The sequence below is a fragment of the Lygodium microphyllum genome, chromosome 3 (genome assembly GCF_053477565.2).
Source record: "Lygodium microphyllum isolate KBCC chromosome 3, Lygodium_microphyllum_v1.1.10, whole genome shotgun sequence".
Classification (NCBI taxonomy): domain Eukaryota; kingdom Viridiplantae; phylum Streptophyta; class Polypodiopsida; order Schizaeales; family Lygodiaceae; genus Lygodium; species Lygodium microphyllum.
This window is the reverse complement of record NC_141137.1, coordinates 55,685,048-55,709,056: the sequence shown is the minus strand read 5'-3', so window position 1 is coordinate 55,709,056 and position 24,009 is coordinate 55,685,048. Positions and strand designations below refer to the sequence as shown.

General features: G+C 46.7%; 1 protein-coding gene across 1 annotated transcript in view; it reads right to left on the bottom strand.

Moving 5' to 3' along the window:
- LOC148038362 (Protein kinase superfamily protein) overlaps positions 1 to 24,009 on the bottom strand; it is a 60,113-nt gene that overhangs the window by 14,764 nt on the left and 21,340 nt on the right. Inside the window, exons 6-11 of the mRNA XM_087671060.1 lie at positions 13,303 to 13,408; positions 13,065 to 13,213; positions 12,848 to 12,973; positions 10,166 to 10,309; positions 9,871 to 9,958; positions 9,294 to 9,667 (exon numbers count right to left, since the gene is read on the bottom strand). Of these exons, the coding sequence (XP_087527186.1) occupies positions 9,294 to 9,667; positions 9,871 to 9,958; positions 10,166 to 10,309; positions 12,848 to 12,973; positions 13,065 to 13,213; positions 13,303 to 13,408 (987 nt within the window). The remainder of the gene's footprint in view (positions 1 to 9,293; positions 9,668 to 9,870; positions 9,959 to 10,165; positions 10,310 to 12,847; positions 12,974 to 13,064; positions 13,214 to 13,302; positions 13,409 to 24,009) is intronic.

The following is a 24,009-nucleotide window of genomic DNA, read 5'->3' as shown; positions in this document are numbered from 1 at the left end:
TTCTAGAGATGCCACTCCGGAACTCCTCCCAGGACACATAAGGGTCCAGACGCCCCCTAAAGGCCAACCACCCGAATCCTCCTCTACCCAAGGACAACTATCCCCTCATTCTGCTGCCCTCTGTCAAGGACCAAACACCCCCCCTCCTACATGGTGAAGAAAGTCCCATGTGGGGCGCCACCACCCACTCTACCTGTCACCTGTAGGGGAATACCTGTTGGTGAAAATCTAGCAGCCCATACCTCACCAGGCACTACCGGCTCTTGTATCAGGGGGTCAAGCCACTCCTAAGGTATCACTGTGTCAATCTCCCTTCTCAACTCAACTCCTCTTTGACAATCTAATGCCTACTGCAACACCTCCTGGTCCACCATCCTATACACCTCCCGCCATGTCCCGACGGTACGGCCAAGGCCGGCCTCCCAACCAGCCCACTGGATGTGGGGGTGCTCGTCAATCTGTACCCCATCTCGATCTCTGACTTGGGAGTTCCAGATCACTGATTGGCGGTCTATCTCCTCCTAGCAACCTAGGGGGCTCTAAATTAGGGCCTCACGGAGGCCCTACCACACACGAAGTAGGCTACTGAGGAAGGAGGATCTGGGGGACTTGATCTGGGCCGTCATGAAGATCCATCTCAAGGACGGCCTCCAGTCACCGCCAAGCCTCAGTCTACACTCCTAGAGACGCTCCTGCAATAGGACCTTCCAAGTCTTCCCTCTTGGTGTGAGACCGCGGACTGCTAGCTTGCCTAGAAGAGCCAAACTTTGATGCTCTAGGTCTATGATCCTAAGCCCTCCCTCTGATTGATGCCCGATGATGGTCCCCCATGCCACCTTGGCCCGAGAGTCCCTGGAACCTTCTACCCGGCCCAAAGAAAATTCCGCACTAGGTGGCGAAGCTGAACTACACACGACGAGGAAAAGCACCAACACGAGGCAATGTACCAAGCCATCGCTAGGAGGACTTGGTTGACCACCAAGGCTCCGCCCGCTAGGGAAAGGCGGGCAGCACTCCTATAGGTCAACTTTTGCCGAATAGAGTCGAGGACTGGAAGAAACTGCTAGGTAAGAGTGATGTCGAGTCCCACCTGAAACCCTAGGTAACGGACCATCTGCCCTCTACACACCCATCTGAATCCCAAGAGGACGCCCCACTCCGTGCTAGAGTCTGAGTCCGTAAGGAAACCAACGGACTTTCACTAGTTGATTTTCGCTCCCGTTGTAGTGCAAAACAACTCGTGAAATAGTCTCTCACTCTCCAGCATCAACTTATCGTCCTCTATGTAGAGTGTTGTATCATCTGCATACTCTGAGTCTAACAGCTCCGTCTCCTCTCTCACCGGAAGTTGGAGGCCACGCAACCCGCTCACAAGTGACTTGAGGAAGTGTGAGACATCGCCTCGTAGGAACAGATACAGGGCTAGAGGGCAGCCCTACTGGACCGCCGATCTCTCCAGCCAAAACTCCTCCCCTCGCCTACCACCTATGAGAACCCTGCTGGTAGCCAATCTGTAAAGTGCAGAGACCCTGCGGATCCATGCCTAGGGAAAGCCCAACCTCACCATGGTGCCCTCTAAGAAATCCTTATCAACCCTGTCATAGGCTTTCTCGAAGTCCAAAAGCAGTACCGCCAATCCCTGACCATTGTGCTAGGCCCACTCTGTCGCCTCAAAGAAGGTGAAGACATTGTCTAGGTTGCTCCTATCCTAGACGAAACCTATCTGTGTGTCATGAATGATGTCTGGAAGCATGGGGCGAAGTCGCCTACCAATCATCTTGGCCAATGCTTTATAGGCCACTGACAACAGGGTAATCGGTCTCCACTGGGATAGCTCCAAACAGACTCCCCCTTTAGGGAGGAGACTCATAAGACCTGCCAACACTCCCTGGCATCCGTCCTGAGCTGAAAATCTCCTAAAAGGCCAGTAGTAGGGGGTCCTTCACCACCTCCAGCTCCCAGTAGGTAGTGAAGGAGGCGACATTTCTACCTGTCCTGTGCATGGAAAGCCTCCTCTAGTTCCTTCTTTATAAAGGGGTCTAGGAGGAAGCGTCCCGTCTCCTCTGTAACGAGGGACAGGATGTGGTCCCAGACTTGTTGTCTACATCGCTGTCCTCTGGCTGAGGCTGTGTCCTACTGGAAAAGGTGTCTATAGTAGTCGGTGGCAATCTTCATCACCTCATCTGGGCTAGAGCGAATCCTCCCATACTAATCCCGAAGGTTGTATATCTGCTCTCCTGAGGTGCAGGGCTGATGCGCCTGGAAAAACTCCCTGCATATCATGTCCCCCTTCCGCGCCCAATAGGCTGCTGAGGTGCGGAAGGAAAACTCCGAGCACCTATCCTCTAAGCCGGAGAGGGTTGCTCGTGCGCGCACCTCTTGTGCATAGAGAATGGGATCCCCTGGTGCCTCCTAAAGTAGTCTATGTGTGGCTGCTAAGTCTCGCCGGAGCGCTCTCTCCTCCCAGCTTTGCTGTTTGGCCTGTAGGGCTATCTCCTTGCAAATACTACTCAACTTGGCTAGGACCTCTGCAACCTCCTCTGCCATCTAGTCCCTCCTGTTTCACTCCCTAGTCCAGAGCTACTCAATCTTTCTCTTCACCTCCTCCCTCTTGTAGATCGAGTCGGGGATCCGACAGGATCGTGTGTCTAGGGCAGAGGTTGGGGCATCAAGTGTCAGGAGAACCGGACATTAATCAAACAAAGTGGTGCCAGCCAACTGCCCTACTTGGCCTCCGCAAGAGGCATCCCCACTCTCCCACATAAAACCTGTCCGGCTGCTCCACCAAATCTCCGCCTAGTCGCCTGTATCCCCAAGAGAAGTTTATCGACCTCTCCCTCCTGTGGAAAGCTGGGTCTCTCCAAGCATCATCTGCTCCTATTGCTAGTAGGAAGATCTCCCATGCCTCCTGCTCCTCCCAAGCCATGCCTTGGTAATTTCTGCCTCTGCCCTCTGCAGGTCCTCTAAGGCCTCCAGGTTCTTGAAGTCTCCTCCAACGACCCACGAGTCCACCTCTAGGAGTCCTACTGTGATATCCACCCAGAACCTACAACGTACCCTAACCTTAGTAGGGGAATACACATTGAGGACTCCAAGGCACGAGTCCCCAATATCCAATCTGATCCATAGAAGCCTCCCTGTCACAATCATCTCGTGGTCACGTACACAACCGATGAGGCTCGGGACAATAGAGATACATACGCCTCCACTCCTGCTGTGGGCACCGATAGCGTTTTCCCAGTAAGTGTGTGAATTGCCTAGGAGTATCTTCCCTACTCGATGGGCCTGGGCAAGAGTGAGCTTGTACTCCTGCAAAAGTAAGATGTCGAACCGTCCAGTGAGGGAAGGCTGCAACTCCTGCCGAACAATCAACTTCCTGGAACCACGTTGTCATGGGATTCTTTGTCCATGGTCTAAATATAAAACTTTTATCTTTTACATATCTCACTTAGTCACATGTAATCTAGACATGCTACATAGAGACTTACCTAGTGCAATAAACCATAAAAATCTAAGTCCACCAGCATATGGCATGATGCAATAAAGATGGGGGTTCTTTGCCTTAAAATACAATAAATTTATCATGGGTCCTTGACAAGATGAATGATTTTGGTTACTTACTTTTAACTTTCCTTGCATTGCTTACATGAAATTGCTACAAGTTCTGTAAGTCATGAAACATTAAACAAGAAGAAGAAAAAGGGAGATGAGCAGTTCACTTGGTAGTTCCCTTAGGTTACATTTTCCAAGAGCCAATGATGTGATTGTGTACTTATGATATTCAAAATTTTTAAGTGTATTCACAAGCCAAGACACAAGAAAGATGGAGTTAACTAAGGTGACTATGAATAGGACATTGTATATGTCTTGTACCTTGCTTATGGGACTAATGAAATAATCAAGGAAGAGATCAAGGGGTAGCGTGATATGTGCCGCATTTTTCGGGCAGATCTCAAAACTGAACAGGGCGCATCCTGGATGGGGGAGAAAAGAGCTCCTTCACTGCCACAACAAAGGGAGAGAAAGCCATGTAACCACAAGCAGCTACAAATGACTCCACTTGGCATGTAAGTGCTATTCCTCCCATGCACTGACGAAAATGGAAGGCCACTCTTAGCTGAGTAAAACAGGGTAAATATGTATAAAAAGAGGGCCCATTCAGGGATCTATGAAGGCTCAAGGAAGAAGAAAGAAGGAAGCTTTGAACTTGTGTCTATATCTATGGAGAAGCAACTCTCTCCTTTCAATTAAGCCTTTCAATCCACTTCTTGATCTTCATTATCAAGACTTGTGGGCTGAACTGATAGGCCCAAGAATGCTCTTTAATGGACTGAATTTCTGTTTTTACAAAGCATCTCTTGCTTGGTTTTAGAGGTACTTGCATTTGTGAAGAAAAAAGAGAAGGGCACTGTCTACCTCTTGATGTAGAGTCTCTTCTCTCTCAAGAAGGGATCTTGGGAAACATAAAAGCTCTGATTTTGGACTATCATATTCAACCCATCACATTCTTTGGGCTGATTCTTATCTTATTAATGTTCCATTTTCTACTCTCATGGATTTTAAAGAGAACATGCTCTACTCTCACTTGTAATTGCTGCATCTTAACACTTTTGCCTTGAAAAAGGCATTGAAGATACTCTTTGGTAGATATTTGTGTCATCTTGGATTATTCTTGGCTGCCCAAAACAGGAAATTTATGGGCTGAAGCTTTATTTGCGAACCACTTCCTTAATCTTGGTAGAACAGGGGCTGTTCTTGGTTCATATGAATGACTACAAGCTTCACTCTTTGTAAGGAAGTTTCAAAGACATCATTTGACACTGTTAAGAGAAACTTTTGATCTCTTCTTCTCAGTCTAAACCAGAATATTCATGGGCTGAAATCTGTAAACACAGATTCTACTTCATCTCCAAACATTGCAAGTACAAACTAGACCTGTAATTCTCTCTTCATCGTATCTTGCTTCCTCTTCATTCAAGAGAGGGTTTAAAGAAGTCTTTCAGTGATTTCTTGCCATACTTTGGAATTAAACTTGGCTGTCCATAATAATCAATCCATAAGCTGAAGCTTTTATGCAGCTGCTTGATTCAAGTTACATTGACTTAAGTCATGAAACTCATGATCCTTTCATAGAAACCCAACAACAGTGTTGCTAGTCCTATAACCTTAAATCATTCAAAAGGCTGATATAGGCAGTCTTCTTCTTGATCTTCTATCTTCATTGTACCAAACAGTTGAAAAGAGGATGTATCTTGTAGTTCTTCTTCATGCCTAGGCTGAAATAGGCAACTATATTCATAGGCAAGGAAGGGCAAGACTCATCTTGTATCAATTAAAGTTTAGCTCCTGTTTGCAATTCATCCATCTTTGTGAGTATAAATTTCAAGCTCTTAACCCATTTATTCAACCGTCTAATGTATAAATTTGTCTTTTCAAGATAAGCCAAAGTATATGATGGACTGAAAGTTGTGAAGCTCCTCTTGAACCCACAAACATTCACTTGTATCTACCTATCTCTTGAAGACACATCTCCATCTAATTTGTCCAGTTTTATTACCAAACCCCTGCAGTGACCTTCAACCCTACGCACTGCGACAACGTGCCCCACTCTAGTGGAGGCTGTTCACATTCCACGATGCAATATGTAAACTCATAGTGAAACCTTTGACTGACCGAACAGGCATCTGTTCGGTATGGAAGCAGCAGACGAAGAAAAAGAGCTATGGGGCATGCGGATATGCTTTGCCATAGAACTCAACGGTGAACTCCATTCCCCCATGGTGGGCCTCGAGCTAGTAGAAACGGGCCACCTGTGCCAAGGGCCACTCGATCACATCCATCAAAGCTCTCCAATGCGGAGGGGGCTCGAAAGATAATGCCCAAGTGTGGGACCTCGGCTTGGCCCCAGCCCACTAGTTAATGTCCATCATGCAACCTAGCCACTGTTGGGAAAAGAGTGCTAGTCCTCCTCCCATCCACTGGGAGATGTGGTCTGCCACCTTACTCTTCACCTCCTCTACCTGTGTCATCATCCAGTCTCCTGTATGAGAGGTCTGAAGGAAGAAAGCTTAGTTTGGTCCATCCAGTGGAGCTAGTAGATGGACCTTGCCGCTCCTTGACTTGCATACCACGAAGATCCCCACCTCCAAAGGTAATGGGAACTCTCCGTGCTCTACAACTCTCAGGTAGGACCACAGACCAATGCGAAAAAACTCCTATGGTAGCAGTTGCGCCTATCTCGAGAAAGTGTGATGGGTAGCATGGACAGATGAGCTGGTGGCTGTGTGGGGAGGAGGAGACTAGGCTGCTAGTAAGTGGAAGATGTCGGCGTATGGGCCTCCTCACCTTCTGTGGGGAGAAGGGGATCCCCTGTACTGGGTGGGGATCAGGGGGATTGATTAGTCGAGGAGATGGTGGGGAGAGGGAGGATCAACCAAACACCCCCCCCTCCTACATGGTGAAGAAAGTCCCATGTGGGGCGCCACCACCCACTCTACCTGTCACCAGGGAACCATGTAGATGATCCCCTTCGTGGAAGCACAGGGTGAGCTATCCACTGGCTCACGGGCTGCGTCTACCAAGGTGAGTCATACCATGAAGATCCCTTGACCCATGAGAACCGCCTCCGCGATCTACACTATGCCAATGCGCAGCATGGAGTGAAGCCAATCCCGAAGCTGATCCCCAGATGGGGAGTGGCCTACGACCTGTTTCTAGTCAGAATGCACTGGCGTCTGACTAGAGGTTTTCATTGTGTGTCCCTGCTGAGAACCTACCAATCACGCTGCTGTGCTGCCAGAGGGGGGGCATGTTGTTGTAGATGGAGGGAGTAACTGGGGGGTGGGGGGGTGATGGTGAGAAGGAACGGATGCTGTTTTCTGGCAGTGGGGGAGGCACTGGACTCCAGGGATGGCTGGCTCCCAATGGGAACATGTGGGTGGGGGCCTGCCAGACGGGGCCGCATGGCGAGGAAGCTGGGGGGGGGGGGGGGGGGGGGGGAGGGGGGGTGTGCGGTGCGCCGCAGCGCAATAGGAAGGAGGGGGGAAAGGCTGGGGTAATGGGAGGAGACACAACACGATGGGAAGGGGGGGAGAGCTGGGCGCGATAACGGCAGCAGCGCGACGAGCAAGAGCCTCGATGTCCATCCACAATGCTTCGCAATAGCATACATAACCATCCTATTCATCGATACCTCTGAGCATACATGAATATGGATTCCTTGCCTTTGGCCCGCCAAAGTGTCTCCACAAGTGAGCTTAAACTAGGAGCCAATCCCTCTCTCTATCAAGAAACAGCCCATCATAAACCTGGATGTCAATCCTAGCTCCAAGATTTCAAAATTTGTCAAACTTTAGTCAATGCATCAAGGAAGTCCCTCTTTGGAACCTGTGCACTTGTATACCAGTATAGATGAGGCTCACCTAACCCACTCACCACCCTCTAACACTATCGTGAGGGATGACCACATCACCTGCACTAGAAAGTAGCAAAAGAAGGGTCTGTGAAGCCCTTCCCCTTCTAGGCAGAAGATGACCCCTTCCATGCCTTCATATCCTACTTCTTCTTCTAATCCTTCTTCTTCCTCAAAGCCATTAACTTCTTACCATCCTTACACAAATGTCCCTTCTTACTACAGTGATAGTACTGAGCCTTCGATTTCTTCTTCCTACTATCACCCCTCTCTATAGCTGCAAAAGCCTCTCATCTTGGCCACCATGCCAAGATGGAACCTCCTCATCTCGTGCTCAAGTAGCACTGAGGACATATGAGCAAAGCTCATTAGCTTCAATGATGTTAGGGGCCGCAAAGCATTGGCCCCTCCATCAAAATTCGGAGGGAGCTTATAGAGCACAATCCTAACTAGATGAGCCTCTAGAAGCACACACTGCATGTGATGAAGTTGATCCTATACATGTGTAACATAAAGTAAAAATGACCAAATAGTATCCTTTGGCTGTAACTTCATCTGCTAGAGCTGTACATAGAAGGTCATTGCACACATAGTCAAGGAAGCCTAGTACAGTATCTAAAACTTCTCCCTACCGCTGAAGATGTCCTGCATGAGGTGATTGCTGGTAGAACCTCTTTAGAGATACATCAAAGAAGAGTAAAATTTGCACGAGCATCATCGGAATCCCATGCAAGCACAGCTTCCTCATGGTTGTCCTAGTCCCAATCATCAAGAAGAGGAATGGGAGGCTGAGGTTGCTCAATAGCTCCAAAAACCATGTACCATAATAGCTTCTGCACAAACCATGCTTTCATAACAACAGTCCGTGTGAAGTAATCAGGGCCATGAAGTTTGTTATCAATAGAACAGTAGGGAGAGAACCAAACATAACATAGATTATGTGGATAACGAGTTCACATGAAGTGGCAGGAGGGGCTGATCAGAAAACAACTTCAAAATCTGAGATAATTTGGATGGAAACAGTTAGAAAACACGGTCAGAAGGTTGAAAAACCTGTTGCCCCACCTGCACAAGCATTAAATTAGAAAACACAGCACCTGCAGATCAAAATGCAGGCAGACAAGGCATTAAATGCAGTTTTCAGCATTAAATTAATGAGAAAATCAAAAAAAGCAGGCAGCTATGATAAAAGGCAGGCTACAGGGCAGAAAATTAGGCCGATTTGCAGCAAGAACAGGTCGCCTGATTGGCAAAATGTCCCAACGAAAATCAGGTAATATCACCATTGCCAAAAGAAAATCAGGTACTATCAGCATTACCAAAAGTCTGGCCATTTTTGCAGCTTCAATAACAATACAGATGTTTGGGCCAAAGCTTGTACTGTACACATAGCAAATGAGTCATTATGTCTCTCTTTTAAATTTTGGATGCAGGTTGAAAACTTTTGCACAATGCACACAAGATCTTAGAACTTATGTGAAACGCTCTTGATAAAGACCTACAAATAAACTGCTGCAAATTGCTTACAACTAGCTGTCCTTCCATCTAGATTAACGCAAAGCCTAGAATATTTGCAAGCATGGCATGCCAACTTGAACATGCTCATTTCTTTCCTCAGGAGAGCAAAGCTTAAACCCCTCATAATTATCACCACATCTTTCAACATAAGTCTCAAAACCAGCAAAATCTTGGAAACTTATCCTTGAAGATGGTGTATGTATGTTAGGAGTCTCACAAGGAATATGTATTATATACAAGGGACACCACATAACTCAACACTTACCTAAAGGTTACACAAAATCTTACCATCACTGTGCTAATAAAAGGAAAACAGATAACTTTGCTAGGATTTAGTATGCATTGATTTGAAGTAGAGTGATACCTGTGCAATATAAGGATATGCTTCATCGACAATTGCGAAGTCAGGATTTCCAACCAAGGCTATACCCTCCAAAACTCCAATCGCACGAATAATCAGAGCAAAATATGGTGGAATTCGAAAAGGATAGTCAAAGGTTATTTGAGCAAGATCAGCTGCAAGCTCTTGAAAGTTTATGTTTTTTGCACCCCCTCCTTCAAGAGCTTGATCAAAAACCTTTGCTAACACTGGCATAATCGGCCCAAGATTCACTCCTTCTGGAATGAAATCCAGCATAACAAAATCCTTAACAATTGCTTCATAATCTCTATGAATAAGGTGTGATATTGCATCAATCATGCCATACTTTTGATTTTCTGTTATTTGAGTCATAAGGCCTGCACATAGACATGGCTTCAGCTTAAACAAAGGCTAATACATAATCACACACATTTAAAAAACATCTGAACTTGTTTCAGAAAAGTCAAAACAGACAACCCTCACTATTTGACACAGGATAATGAAATATAGATACCTTTCAATTGTATGCAGACACATAAAACAAAAACATCCAACACAACTTTCTATGCAGTGCCCATACCAAAATCAAGAATGGCAAGCTTCCCATCAGGAGTACGGATAAGGTTTCCAGGATGAGGGTCCGCATGGAAAAATCCTGTGTCCAATAACTGCATTTCACAGTGGCAAAACACATCCAGAATGGCAGTTGAGCATAAGTCCCATTTCAGGAGTCTTAAAAACTAATTTATATTCGAGACTTTTGTTTCAGGATACAAATAACTCCAGCGTAGCCCCAAACTAAGAAATTGAAAACAAAATGCTAGAGAAAAGGTCCTATGAGATATTCATCACAGTCTATGACAGAACAAGCTCACCTGTTTAAGATAGCAAATTACCCCAACATTCACAAGATCTCCCACGTCAGAAGCAGTACTTTGTGAAAGCTTCTCTCCTTCAATCCATTGGGTAGTGAGAACACGTCTAGAGGTATATTTAGAATATGTCTTTGGAACAACTACCTGAAATATGAGTTTGGAAAATAATTATCATTGCACCCTTCTTAAGAACCCTACTTACAACAAGGGTCGTGGAGATAAGTATGTATCCTTGGAAATAGAGATGCCAGAGATAAATCAGGAAAGCATTTACGTGCATATTAGTTCTCGCATGCCTGACCATAACCATGATACTTTTCCAAAATACAAAGGCAGTGACTTAGGTCCAGGGATGATTTTTTTCTTTTCTTTTGGTGCGATAATGGGGGAACTGAATTGAATGTGTGCTCACAGTTTCACGCAGAGGAAGATGAAAATCACCAGATACAGTACTCTTACGAAACAGAAAGGACCCTAACTAAAAGCAGAATAATATAAAGAGTTAGCTGAAGAAAGCAAATGTCAAGTTTTCAATTACAATTTTTCATTTGTAAGCACCAACTATCAAAGACAACAAGAAAGAAAGCCAAAATAAAAAACCAATGTCTGTACTACGTGGTCCACTCCAAACTTGACAGGAGAAAAATACATGTAAATCATACAACAGAGTATTTAAAGCTCCACATTTATGATCCACAGATGTCAGAAATAGTACAATGAACAACCTCAATTGACACAAGAAAAGAAAATTAAAAATACCAGTAGAAACAACATGCAGCAAAACAAGGTCAAGAAAGAGGAAGGAGCTAGAGCAAAAAGAATAGTGAAAGAAGTGAGGATTTTTTATAGGTAGTCCTTGCATTGATTGAAATAGCTAGCTTGCGAACTGTCTGGATCACCAAAGAAGCCTGCCTTGCACTAGAAGTGCTCGTGTCTGAGTGCAAGGTTCTTGTTAAGTGAGTACAGAAATACAAACATATCGGAATACAAATCAATAACCTATTTCCTGCTAGAAGCATAACATTTTCACAATTCAGAATCAAAATCCAATCTAAATAGTTTTTTATTTTTCTTTTCTTTCAAAAACTGAAGATTTGTTATTTTCCTTTAAGTTGATCAATTAATATCCCACTTTTTTTCTTGCAATAAAAAGAGTGACTAATACATACAAAGCCTCAACAGCACTAGAAGAAAAACTAAAGAAGTTACAAAGCTCAATTAACATGGCTGGAGCAAAAGGGGGTTTCTCAGAGTAGAGCTAGCACTACATTAACTCACACCATGGTCTGCGAGATCTGCCCTCAGTGATGATGGTGTCATGCATCTGAGCCCTCATTGAGAAGCTAACACCCAAGCAACAACCTACTGGCAAGAAGGTCCCCTGCTTTGCTATGCTTACAAAGCCTCGACAGCATGGCTGGAGGAAAACTCAAGATGCCCCACATTTATGGCCAAATTCAACTTATCCTGGGGTCTCGTAATCTGTCTGAACTAGAATAAAGGAAGCTCTGAATATGGCAGTGGAAACTATGCAATATAAATTAAGTAGAAAGTCACCAACAGGAGGTAATATACAGGGACATCACAAGACGGCAATAGTTGACAGTTGACCACTAGGGCTCTGCAATGGGGCTAGTTCTCCAGTAGGTCCGGAATCTAGTAGCAGGACAAATTGTCCAGCTATTGCAGGCAGATTCCAATTGCATGAGTGGGAGTCTAGCACCTTCTTTCACTTGGGACTTCTCACCTTGTAGTCCACTAGAGTGGTTTGTTCATTAGCTTTGTACTCCTTGGAGCAAATAGGTAGGAAACTGTTAGCCCAAGATGCCCCTTATTGGCTTGTAATAGATTCCAGGGCAATGCATTACATGGCACGAGTTGCCAGTCTTCCGTTTTTCAACATCAATTTGGGAGCAATTGACTTAATATGCAAGGAATGACCCTTTTTCCACATGCATGTGTGCAGGTGGAAGTGGCTAGCTCAAAATTGGCTCAGGAGAAGATGACAGGCTGTAAGTTCAAATGCCAGACACAGCAGGCAGTTTTTTGTCACATTGACTGTTTCTTGGGCCACATCATCAACAACCCCAATATGTATCCTCAGGGCCCCTTGTTTTAGTTTATGTAGAGGCTTTGTACTTTCTAGTACTATTTTAACCATGGCACACTCATCTGAGCAATAATATCTTTGACATTGATAGCCTTCCTTCAACAATATTACAGCGCAGTTGCCAGTCACTCTGTGAAGTCAATCTTTCTATATCAAAATTCTGTGGGTTTTTCACTGTCATTTTTGGGGTTTCCCAAGAACTAATCTAAAGATATCCAAAAGAAAAAAGAGGAGGGCATGAATACACAAGGCTCCTCAAGGACTATAAGGATACAATGACATATGTTCATTAAAGAGGGAGGCCTCTTGCTGTTTCCTCTAGCTAGTCTCAGCACTGTTCCTTGAAAGACTTGTTTTGGATTTGAAAAGATAATGGCTATGTTGTACAATAGCATTGACACTAGAATTTGAAATGAGAATGACTATGTTATATGGTAGCATTTTTATATAAAGAAAGTACAATCTTGCAGGTTTGCCATAATAAAAGATGCCCTGCGAAGTTTCAAGAAATGTTGTATACAAACTGTATGAAAGAAGCTTCTCACACTCTACAGTCTCAAGTTGCAACTGACCTGAGGAAGATCATCACGTATCAATTCCGCAAATTTTGTTCCATTTTGTCCCTCGTTGATATAGTCGAGTTCCTCAAAGAACCTTGAAGCCCACTCATCAACTAGCCCAACCACATCAGTAGCAATCTGTAAGACAAAGGAAACAAGTAAGCTTTTATTGAATTATCCGAAGATGGATCTTAGCCTTTCATTAATAAGCACAAGGTTGTCATGTTGCCTGTGGGAAAGCTCGTAGTGCAATCCCCAACTTGCGAATGATGAACAAGTCAATTGTTACTGTCTCAAGAACAAAGGGACGCTGGACTTTTACAGCTACTAGATCTCCATTTTCTCTCAGGCGTCCTTTGTATACCTGTCCCAGTGAGGCTGTACAAATATGAACAACCATTTTATTATATAAACAGGAACTTTGTACATGTTTGGCACTACTATAAAAGAAGTACTTAAGAACTTGCCTGCAGCAATAGGGGAAGGAGAAAGCTCAGAATAGATTTCTGTCCAATCTTTTCCCAATTCTTCCTTAATTAGTGCCATCGCTACATCACTCGGAAATGAGGGAACCTGGATATAACAAGTTCATGAAAGCTGCCAAAAGGGTAACCAAAATTCTGTTTAACAATCACCAGAAAAGAACTTTCAAAAGACAGCAGTGCACAATACAATACTCCAGTGTAAATACCTTAACTTTGTTTTGTCACCTTCTCTCAAGTGAGCGGGTGGAAAGCAAGAGGATGGAGGCCCCAATGACCCCATCCTATAGACTGGTGGACCCAATTAATCAGGTGACTAATCCTCTTAAACTCACAGGAGGTTCGGTAGGTTTTAGAACCTCAAATCATCCCATTTTAGGGAAATGGTGTGTGACTATACTAGGGTGAAGGGGCTGATGCTTACTCCCCCTTGTTTTACACTCTCATGAACCAAGTGTGGGATTAGACCTGCACCCACACCTCTCCTGCAGTCTCATCTCCTTTCTCTACACTACCCTCCTTCCATCCCAACCTCTTCCTTTTACTATTCTCTCTTTGCCCTCATCCCTCCTTATCTTCTTCAGTGCTCCATTGCTTGCCCCTACCACAATACCTAACTTACCAGATACCTTTCGAGAAACTATATTTTTTTGCAAGTAAAATGTGGCTCATTATATTATCAAAAAAACCTAATTACAACGGAATGCACATGCTCAACAGACTAGCTGGAGCTGGTGCAAGGTCATAAATACATCATGTGTACAAGCCTCTCAAGGCGGAGGGAGTGGATAATGGAGGTCCAGAGCTCTGCCAAAGTCGCTTGTATTGAAAGACTCTCCCCGCCAAAAACCTCTTGGCAACGCGCCTTCCAGATGTGCCATCCAATAAGACTCCCTACGATCTCCCATACCTCCGAGCGGTCTACTGTGGTCTCCAATACCTGGTAGATGGGTAGAGCCTCCAAGCCGAACCACTGTGCACGGCCCAGCCTTGATGATGAAGATCGTGTCCTGCATCTCGGCCTCATACAAAAGGTGACGGCCCTAGCTGACTACCTGCCAGCAGAAAGCTCCCCACGAGATACATCCAAGGCTGGGTCCTGGACCGCAAAGAATGCAGCATGCTCCTCTCCACATGGGCTGCGCTGCCTCACACAACCAAAGGTAGTGCTTTGGAGTTTCCTAAAATCGTTGTGTGCAGTGTTTACATCCTCCATCCTTCTCTATCTGGGCTAGCCAACTCCCCACCACCAGGCCTCCATGTGCCAAAAGCCATAAGAAATACAATATCCTCCTCGGCCTCCAATTGTCCAATAGGCGGCGCGGAACGCATCCGTAATGTTGTGCTCTGCCCAGTATTTGTTACGCCAAGGCGCCCAACCCATGTACTCCTGCATTAGTACGTGTCTGCCAATCCTAGCTGTGTAGTCCAAGAACCTCGGTGGCTTCTTGGCGACCGTAGTGGCTGGCCATAGCCACTCTCCAGGATCCCACTCCAACTCATCAAGTGGCCTGCTCTCCCATATCTAGAGGCGCCACTCCCGGAACTCCTCCCAAAACACAAAAGGGTCCAGATGTCATGTCTTCCCCTGAAGGCCAAGCAAAAGAATCCTCCTCCACGAAAGAACAACGATCCCCTCATCCTGTTGCCCTCTGTCAAGGACCAAACCCCCCCCCCCCCCTCCTGCACAGTGAAGAAAGTCCCATGTGCGGCACTGCCCACTCTACCTGTCACCTGTAGGGGAATACCTGTTGGTGAAAATCTAGCGGCCCATACCTCACCAGGCTCTACCGGCTCTTGCATCAGGGAGTCAAGCCACTCCTAAGGTATCGCTGCTTCAATCTCCCTTCTCCTCAGCTCAACTCCTCTCTGACAACCTAATGCCTACTGCAACACTTCGGTCCACCATCCTGTACACCTCCCGCCATGTCCTGACGGTACGGGCAGGGCCGGCCTCCCAACCAACCCACTAGATGTGGGGGCGCTCACCAATCTATATCCCATCCCAATCTCTGACCTAGGGGTTCCAGATCACCGGCTGGCAGTTTATCTCCTCCTAGCAACCTAGGGGGCTCTGAATTCGGGCCGTACGAAGGCCCTACCACCCACCAAGTAGGCTGCGGAGGAAGGAGGATCTAGGGCAAGTGATCTAGGCCGTCATGAAGATCCATCTCAAGGATGGCCTCCAGTCACCCCCAAGCCTCGATCTACACTCCTGGAAACCCTCCTGCAGTAGAACCTTCCAGGTCTGTCCTCCTAGTGTGAGACCGCGGACTACTAGCTCGCCCAAAAGGGCAACGCTCTCATACTCTGGGTCTATGATCCCAAGCCCTCCCTCTGACTAATCCCGAATGATGGTCGCCCATGCCACCTTGGCCCAAGAGTCCCTAGAACCGTCTGACCTGGCCCAGAGAAAATTCTGCACTAGGCGGCGAAGCTAAACTACACAGGACGAGAAAAAGCACCAACATAAGGCGATGTACCAAGCCGTCGCTAGGAGGACTTGGTTGACCACCAAGGCTCCGCCCGCTAGGGAAAGGCGGGCAGTACTCCAATAGGTCAACTTCTGCCGAATAGAGTCAAGGACTGGAAGAAACTACTGGGCAGGAGTGATGTTAAGTCCAACCTGGAACCCTAGGTAACGGACCGTCTGCCCTCTACACACCCATCTGAATCCCAAGTGGACGCCCCACTCCGTGCTAGAGTCTGAGTCCGTGAGGAAACCAACCGACTTTCGCCAATTGATTTTCGCTCCCGCTGCAGTGCAAAACAGCTCACGAAAGTCTCACTCTCTCCAACATCAGCTCATCGTCCTCTATGTAGAGTGTTGTATCATCTACATACTCTGAGTCTAACAGCTCCATCTTCTCTCTCACCGAAAGTCGAAGGCCACGTAACCCGCTCACAAGTGACCTAAGGAAGTGAGACATTGCCTCTGCAAAGAGTAGGAACAGATACGGGGCTAGAGGGCAGCCCTGCTGGACCAATCTCTCCAACCAAAATTCCTCCCCCCGCCCACCACTTATGAGAACCCTGCCAGTAGCCGATCTGTAAAGTGCAGAGACCCCGCGGATCCATGCCTGGGGAAAGCCCAACCTCACCATGGTGCCCTCTAAGAAGTCCCAGTCAACCCTGTCATAGGTTTTCTCGAAGTCCAGGAGTAGTACAGCCAATCCCTAACCACTATGTTGGGCCCACTCTATCGCCTCAAAGAAGGTGAAGACATTATCTAGGTTGCTCCTATCCTGGACAAAGCCTGTCTGTGTGTCATGAATGATGTCTAGAAGCACAGGGCGGAGTCGCCTACCAATCATCTTGGCCAATGTCTTATAGGCCACTAACAATAGGGCGATTGGTCTCCACTAGGATAGCTCCAACTGGTTTCCCCATTTGGGAAGGAGGTTGATAAAACCTGCCGATAGACTCCCTGGCATCCATCCTAAGCTGAAAATTTCCTGAAAGGCCAGCAATAAGGGGTCCTTCACCACCTCCCAGGAGGTAGTGAAGAAGGCCTTAGAAAGACCGTCCTCTCCCAGGCATTTCTGCCCATCATGTGCATGGAAAGCCTCCTCTAGTTCCTTCTCTGTGAAGGGGTCTAGGAGAGAGCGTTCCATCTCCTCTGTGACAAGGGGCGAGATGTGGTCCCAAACCTACTATCTACATCGCTATCCTCTGGCTGAGGCTCTCTCCTGCTAGAAAAGGTGTTTGTAGTAGTCAATGGCAATCTCCATCACCTCATGTGGGCTAGATCGAATCCTCCCATACCAATCTCGGAGGCTGTGTATTTGCTCTCCTAAGGTGCGGGCCTGATGCACCTGGAAAAACTCCCTACACATTGTGTCCCCCTTCCGCACCCGAAAGGCTGCGGAGGTGCGGAAGGAAAACTCCGAGCGCCTGTCCTCTAGGCCGATGAGGGCCGCTCGTGCATGCATCTCCTGTGTGTGGAGAGTGGGATCCCTTGGTGCCTCCTGGAGTAATCTTTGCGTGGCTGCTAGGTCCCATCGGAGTGCTCCCTCCTCCCCCCAACTCTGGTGCCTGACCTATAGGGCTGCCTCCTGGCAGATACTGCTCAACTCAGCTAGGACCTCTACAACCTCCTCTGCGATCTGGTCCCTCCTGTCCCACCCCCTAGTCCAAAGTTGCTCAATCTATCTCTTCATCTCCTCCCTCCTGTAGATCGAGTCAGGAATTCGACAGGATCATGTGTCTAGGGCAAAGGCTAGGGGATCGAGTGTGAGGAGAACCAGGCAATGATCAAACAAAGTGGTGCCAGCCAACTACCCTACCTAGCCTCTGCGGCGAGAGCATCACCACTCTCCCACAAAAACCTGTCCAACTGCTCCACCGCCCAGCCGCCTATATCCCCAAGAGAAGTCTAGCGACCTCTCCCTCCTGTGGAAAGCTAAGTCTCTCCAAGCATCACGTGCTCCTACTGCGAATAGGAAGACCTCCCATGCCTAGCTATACCCTGGTAGTTTCTACCTCTACCTTGCTAGTCCTCTAAGGCCTCCAGGTTGTTGAAGTCTCCTCCAATAATCCAGGAGTCCACCTCTAGGAGTCTTGCTGCAATCTCCACCCAGAACTTATTGCATGCCCTAACCTCGGTAGGGGCATAGACATTGAAGATTCCAAGGCACGAGTCCCCAATATCCAATCTGATCCATAGAACCCTCCCTGCTACAATCATCCCGTGATCATGTACACAAGCGGTGAGGCTCGAGCCAATAGAGGTGCATACGCCTCCACTCCTACCGTGGGCACCAATAGCGTGCTCCCAGTAAGTGTGTGAATTGCATGGGAGTACCTTCCCTACCCGATGGCCCTGGGCAGAAGTGAGCTTGTGCTCTTGCAGAAGTAAGATGTCGATCCGTCCGGTGAGGACAAGCTGCAACTCCTGCCGAACAATCAACTTCCTGGAACCACGTGCCCCACTGTAGTGAAGGTTGTTCACATTCCAGGATGCAAGATGTAAACTCATGGGGAAACCTGACTGATCGAGCAGACATATGTGCAATGTGGAACCTGCTGATGAAGAAGAGCTATGTGGCATGCGGATACGCTTTGCTGTAGGCCTCGATGGTGAACTCCATTCCCCCATGTTGGCCCTCAGGCGAACCATGGGGGTAATAGATGCTCCTGGTGGTACTATCAGGGCATCTATCAGCGAGCAGGCTGAGAGGCGTGACTCTATACACTGGTAGAAACGGGCCGTCTCTCAGCCTGCTCGCTGATCATGCCCTGATGAGCCCACCAGGAGCATCTATTACCCCATGGTTCCACCTGAGGGCCAACATGGGGGTAATAGATGCTCCTGGTGGTATTATCAGGGCATCTATCAGCGAGCAGGCTGAGAGACGGCCCGTTTTTACCCAGTGTCTAGACCGCACACCTGGGGCCTCTGGCCTAATACCCCCTGATAGTACCACCAGGAGCATCTATTACCCCCATGGTTCGCCTGAGGGCCAACATGGGGGAATGGAGTTCACCATAGAGCCTACACAAAGCGTATCCGCATGCCACATAGCTCTTCTTCATCAGCAGGTTCCACATTTACAGCCGTATGTTCTCAACGCGCCGCAACTCTCAGGTAGGACCACGGACCACTGCGAAAGAACTCATGTGGTAGCATCTTGTCTCGAGAAAGTGTGACGAGCGGCAAGAGCAGATGAGCTTGTGGCTGTGTGGGGAGGGAAGGGCTAGGTTGTTGGTGAGTGGAGGATGTCGGCGTATGGGGCTTCTCACCTCCTCTGTGTGTGTGTGTGTGTGTGTGTGTGTGTGTGTGTGTGTGTGTGTGTGTGGGGGGGGGGGGGGGGGGGGTTGGTTGGTCACCTATACTAGGTGGGGATCAGGGGAACTGATCGGTGGGAGAGATGGTGGGGAGGGAGAAGATCGAGGGATGGTGGGGTGATCAGAGGCACGAGGCGGGTGTGGGGGGGCCAAGGGGGTGGATGTGGGGGTTGTGGGCCCTCAGGTGAGGTAGCCTGTGACGCTTCCATAGGAAGTGGAGGTGGATGTGGAGACATCTGGTCCTCCTGGGTGGGGCAAGAATGGAGGGGGCTCCGGGGTGCTCTGGTGGGGGGGCAACACTTGCCCTCCTGCTCCCTACTACCGTGGCTATGTGTGGGGGGGCCAAGGGGGTGGATGTGGGGGTTGTGGGCCCTCAGGTGAGGTAGCCTGTGACGCTTCCATAGGAAGTGGAGGTGGATGTGGAGACATGTGGTCCTCTTGGGTGGGGCAAGAATGGAGGGGGCTCCGGGGTGCTCTGGTGGGGGGGCAACACTTGCCCTCCTGCTCCCTACTACCATGGCTATGTCTGAGGGGCTGACTACGGCCCCCCCTGTCGTCTCCCTCTCTGTCGTCTTTGGACCAGTGTAAAACCGTTAGCATCCACCTGTGGGCCTGTCAGCAAAGCCGCCTTGGTTCCGAAGCGCGTGCAATCTGTTGCGTGATGCCCAAAGTCATGGCATCGCAGGCACTGCCCTGGCTGCCCAGTCACAATAACCTGCCGCCTGAAAGAGTGTCCGCCTACCTTAATCTCCAGAAATTGTGGTATATTCTTTGTATCTTTCATTATCACCCATACCTTTAGGACTCCTGCAGTTGTCATTGGGTTCGTGTAGGAGGCGCGAAGGACAATGCCAAAGAGCTGTCCAAACTCCTCCACTAACTAGCGATACTCTACCGCCAGTCTAGGAAAGAGTACGATGATTGGATGTCTAAGAGATCTGTTATGGAGCACGAATGCCTCCACCGTGAAGCCACTGTACCAGGGAACCATGTAGATGACCCCCTTCGTGGAAGCATAGGGTGAGCTATCCACTAGCTCATGGGTTGCGTCTATCGAGGTGAGTTGTACCATAAAGATTCCTTGACCTATGGGGAAATGTTGTTTTCTGCGCAGGTGGTGGGTCTACCGGACGGGCCCGAGGCTGCAAGGCGGATGAGGCGGGGCAGCGTGCGGGGGGGGGGGGGTCAACGCAGGAGCAGGCAGAGCGAGAGCGGGCGGGGCAACAGTAGGAGGAGCGGGTGGGGCGGGCAGAAGCAGGCGGGGCGGGAGTAGGGCCATTCTCCCAAAGGAGGTGCAACATCACACATTTGACCTCTATTGGACTGTAAGTGGAGTCAAACATTGTTTTTACACCTTATAAGTTGGTTTAAAGATGTGGTCTTTGATATCAAAAGAATCTACATTTTTCCTTTACATACAAAGTGAGTGTGTCTTTCCATGAAGCAAGTCAAATTTTAGGAGTGTGTGTTTCCCTTGAAGCAAGCCAAATTTTGGTCATAATCATTAGATCATATAGAATCAGTTATAGAGGCTAGCAACCATGGCACTAGTCCCACGAGTGTGTATTTCCATGAAGCAAGTCAAATATCACAAGCAAGAATGTAGCAATGCCTAGCAAGTAATTTGTGGCAAATTAATAGGAATGAATTACAAGAAGCCATAAAGGTTGAATACTCCAACAATTAGGCAAATAATCACGACATGCAATAAGAGGATAAGTTCATAAGGGAACAATACCAACTGTTACCTGCAAAATCAAACAAGCAGAATATTAGTAAGGACTAAAAAACTTTTCCAATGTTGCGGATGTCATTGCCCAGTTGCTCAAGATCACCTTGTCCATGTTCATGAGGCTATACCAAGGATAGTCCCTCAATCATCCAGATTAGCATATATGTCCTTTGAGGACTCAAAGTGAAGGACTTAGGGTGGTATGTCTAGGCCCAAGTAGTGAAGGTTAGCCATGAGGATAACTATATTGTGAAGCTGCAGAATCAAAGGGAATCCCAGCTGAGGGTCCTTGTTGCCCGCAAGGGAAAGAGATGTGGGCGCTGTGAATGATAGGCATAGCAGGATGCAGGACTAAAGACCATTAGCATTGGATGTTGTTAACAACTGCAATTTTCTTGCAGCCCTATCATTGGAAAAGTTCCACGTACACATTGGATTCTCTCAATCCTTGAGTTTGTGATTATCTAGATCAACTCGAGTTGGTAAATGCAAATAATACTAATTGTAATGTCATTGTTTGGCAGCCTTGGCTCTGAAAGATTAAGTTTCCTAGATTAAGATGAGGATAAGTTTGAATATGAGGGTACAAAAGACAATATACAAATACATAAGACAACAGGGAAATCTCTTTGTTCATACACATTTTTATTGAGTAAAATAATGAACATTAAACTAATCAACAAGTGCCTTAAGAACTAGAACCCCTCCTCATGGACAAAGATGCAGTCGCTTGAATGCCTTTGATAATTATTTTACAGATGCACAATTCACAGCAATCAACTCCTAAAAGACTAGAAGATCAAACAATTGACTTGATTTTGGAAAGTTTCACTTAACACCTCCACATAGAATGGGTGAAAGCCAGAAGAATAGCATATCTGTCAATTACATGGCCTTAAGTAAAATGCACATAAAGGGAAAGTTCTCAATCTCAGAGGGGGTAAAAATAGTTTGAAAATCTTTCTAGTTTAGGAGTACTCCTCAAGGCATCCAGAAGACACAAACAAATTTACATTTGGATTGTATCCATATTTAGTGATTCCTTTTAGTCTCAGAAATGTGTCAACCACTTTCAATAGTATAGTAGCCTGAATTTTTCAATAGCATTGGAAGTATGCAGTCACATTTGTTGATGGCATCATTAATTATTTCATGATTAGGATAAGCACAGAGAACATTTACAGATGATTTTCGGAAATTACAAAAGCAGAAATTGTTCATCGATGGAAAAAGAACCGGCTTTTCTTTTTTTTTTTCGTAACCATTCTTTGATGCATAATATTTTCTAGTCCTTCAAATGGATCCCAAGAAGGTGGTCAAATGGCCTGATTTAATGTGTGTACATGACCTTGGTGCATTTCTTTGCCAATGCTCTTTCTACACAAGATCCAATAAGAATATTACAACTATTGTAGCCCCAATACACGGCTAGTTGTGGTCATTCTCAATATTTCAAGTTGTGGCTTTTGAAAGTTGGAAGTTACATTCAGGTGAGAAGAATTTGGCAGTCTTTGAGAAGAACTTGTAAACTGGCATTCATGTTTTCAAGATAGTCTATTAGAGCTTCCCATATTTCCCTTTCACAAAAGCACGTTAAATCAAAAGGAGATCAAGGGAAAAAAATGTACCCGATGAACCTTAGAGCCCTGTGAAATGAGATAAAGGCCATTAGTTTGTGCTGCGCCTCGAGCTATACTCAGCCCAAGCTGGCAAAGCTGTCAGATTCAGATGTAGGTCAATGTCAAAGACAATTGAGTGAATGCTATGAATCAAGGCCATCGAATCACTACTGTAGTAGACCTCCCCACATCCAGGCCACTGTTGAAAGGTTTCATGCTAAAATGAGATGCTTCAGGAGTGAAATGTTTTTGGGCTGAAACTTGAAATTTTTGCAGTTACCCTGAGACTGGGCTATCGTGGGGAGCTGAAGTGATGTCGCAGCAGCAGAAATGGGCAGCAGGCAGCTACATGTGTAGGCTAGACATCAATGAAGAAGATATGGCACTAAAGATCAATGATTGAGGGATAGAATCTTCCTGGAATAATGGACTTCCCCTAGATCACTTTATAAAGTTGAATGATACGCAGTGACGAATTCTTAAGTTGATTTGAATTTTCCCTTTTGGGTTTTGCCATCCATTTAGCCTTGTTGAACAATGGATAGGTATGTGGGTTGTACATGTCTTTCTTTCTTTTTCTCCTTCTAGCTGAAGCCTAACAATGGATAGGCCTATGGGTTGTGAACATGTTTCCTTCTTTTTATCTTTCTAGCTGGAGAAATGATTCACGTCTTTCGAGGATGGACCATATGCATCTTCAGACAATGGCCACTGTAAAGAAAACTGTGAAGTAGCTGCTAGGGTTTACACCAAAGAAACATAGTGTGTACAACCACAACAGAAATGCAACAATAAAGACAAACGTGCAAAACTCAAACCCTAAAAGTAAACTGTGAAGAAAACTATGTAGTAGCTGCTAGGGTTTACACCAAGGAAACATAGAGTGTACAACCACAACAGAAACGCAACAATAAAGAGACAGACGTGCAAAACTCAAACTCTAAAAGCAAAACTCAAAACTCAAGCACATAAACAAACACAAGAAGAAGGAGAGAAAAAGAAAACAACTTTCAAGTGAATGAAAACTATAAATGAATGAAGTGTACTGAACTGAGTGCCCAAAGGAAGAGCAGTAGTGTTAGAGAGTGATGTCCACCACAGAGTCCAAACAAATCCCAAGTACTATGACCACCAATTGGAGTGTTAAGAGTGAAGAAAGATGAAGACCTTGATCATCAAAAGCAAAGGAGCACCACATGACACTAGGAAGTACAAAATGCAGCAATCTGAGTCGTCGCCAAGCAGTCAAGAGAAGATCCACTGGTCATCAGGCATCAGGGGCTGAAAACATGAGTTGATCTAAAGGCTACAAAGGCTGGCAATGGCTGAGATGTCCAAACACAGCAAGAGGAAGGGTGCCAAGCTGCAAGGTGGCAGCAAGAAAGCAGTCACCAAGTACCAAGGCTGATGAAGAGGACATGGCAGCAGTTGTGGGGGCTGGACAGCCACTACAGAAAGACTAATGGCTGAAATCTACATTAAAGAGTGAGAAACCGAAACCTGCACAGAAGGATGAGGACTATATGGGGGCAGCCTATCTATTTATAGATGTGG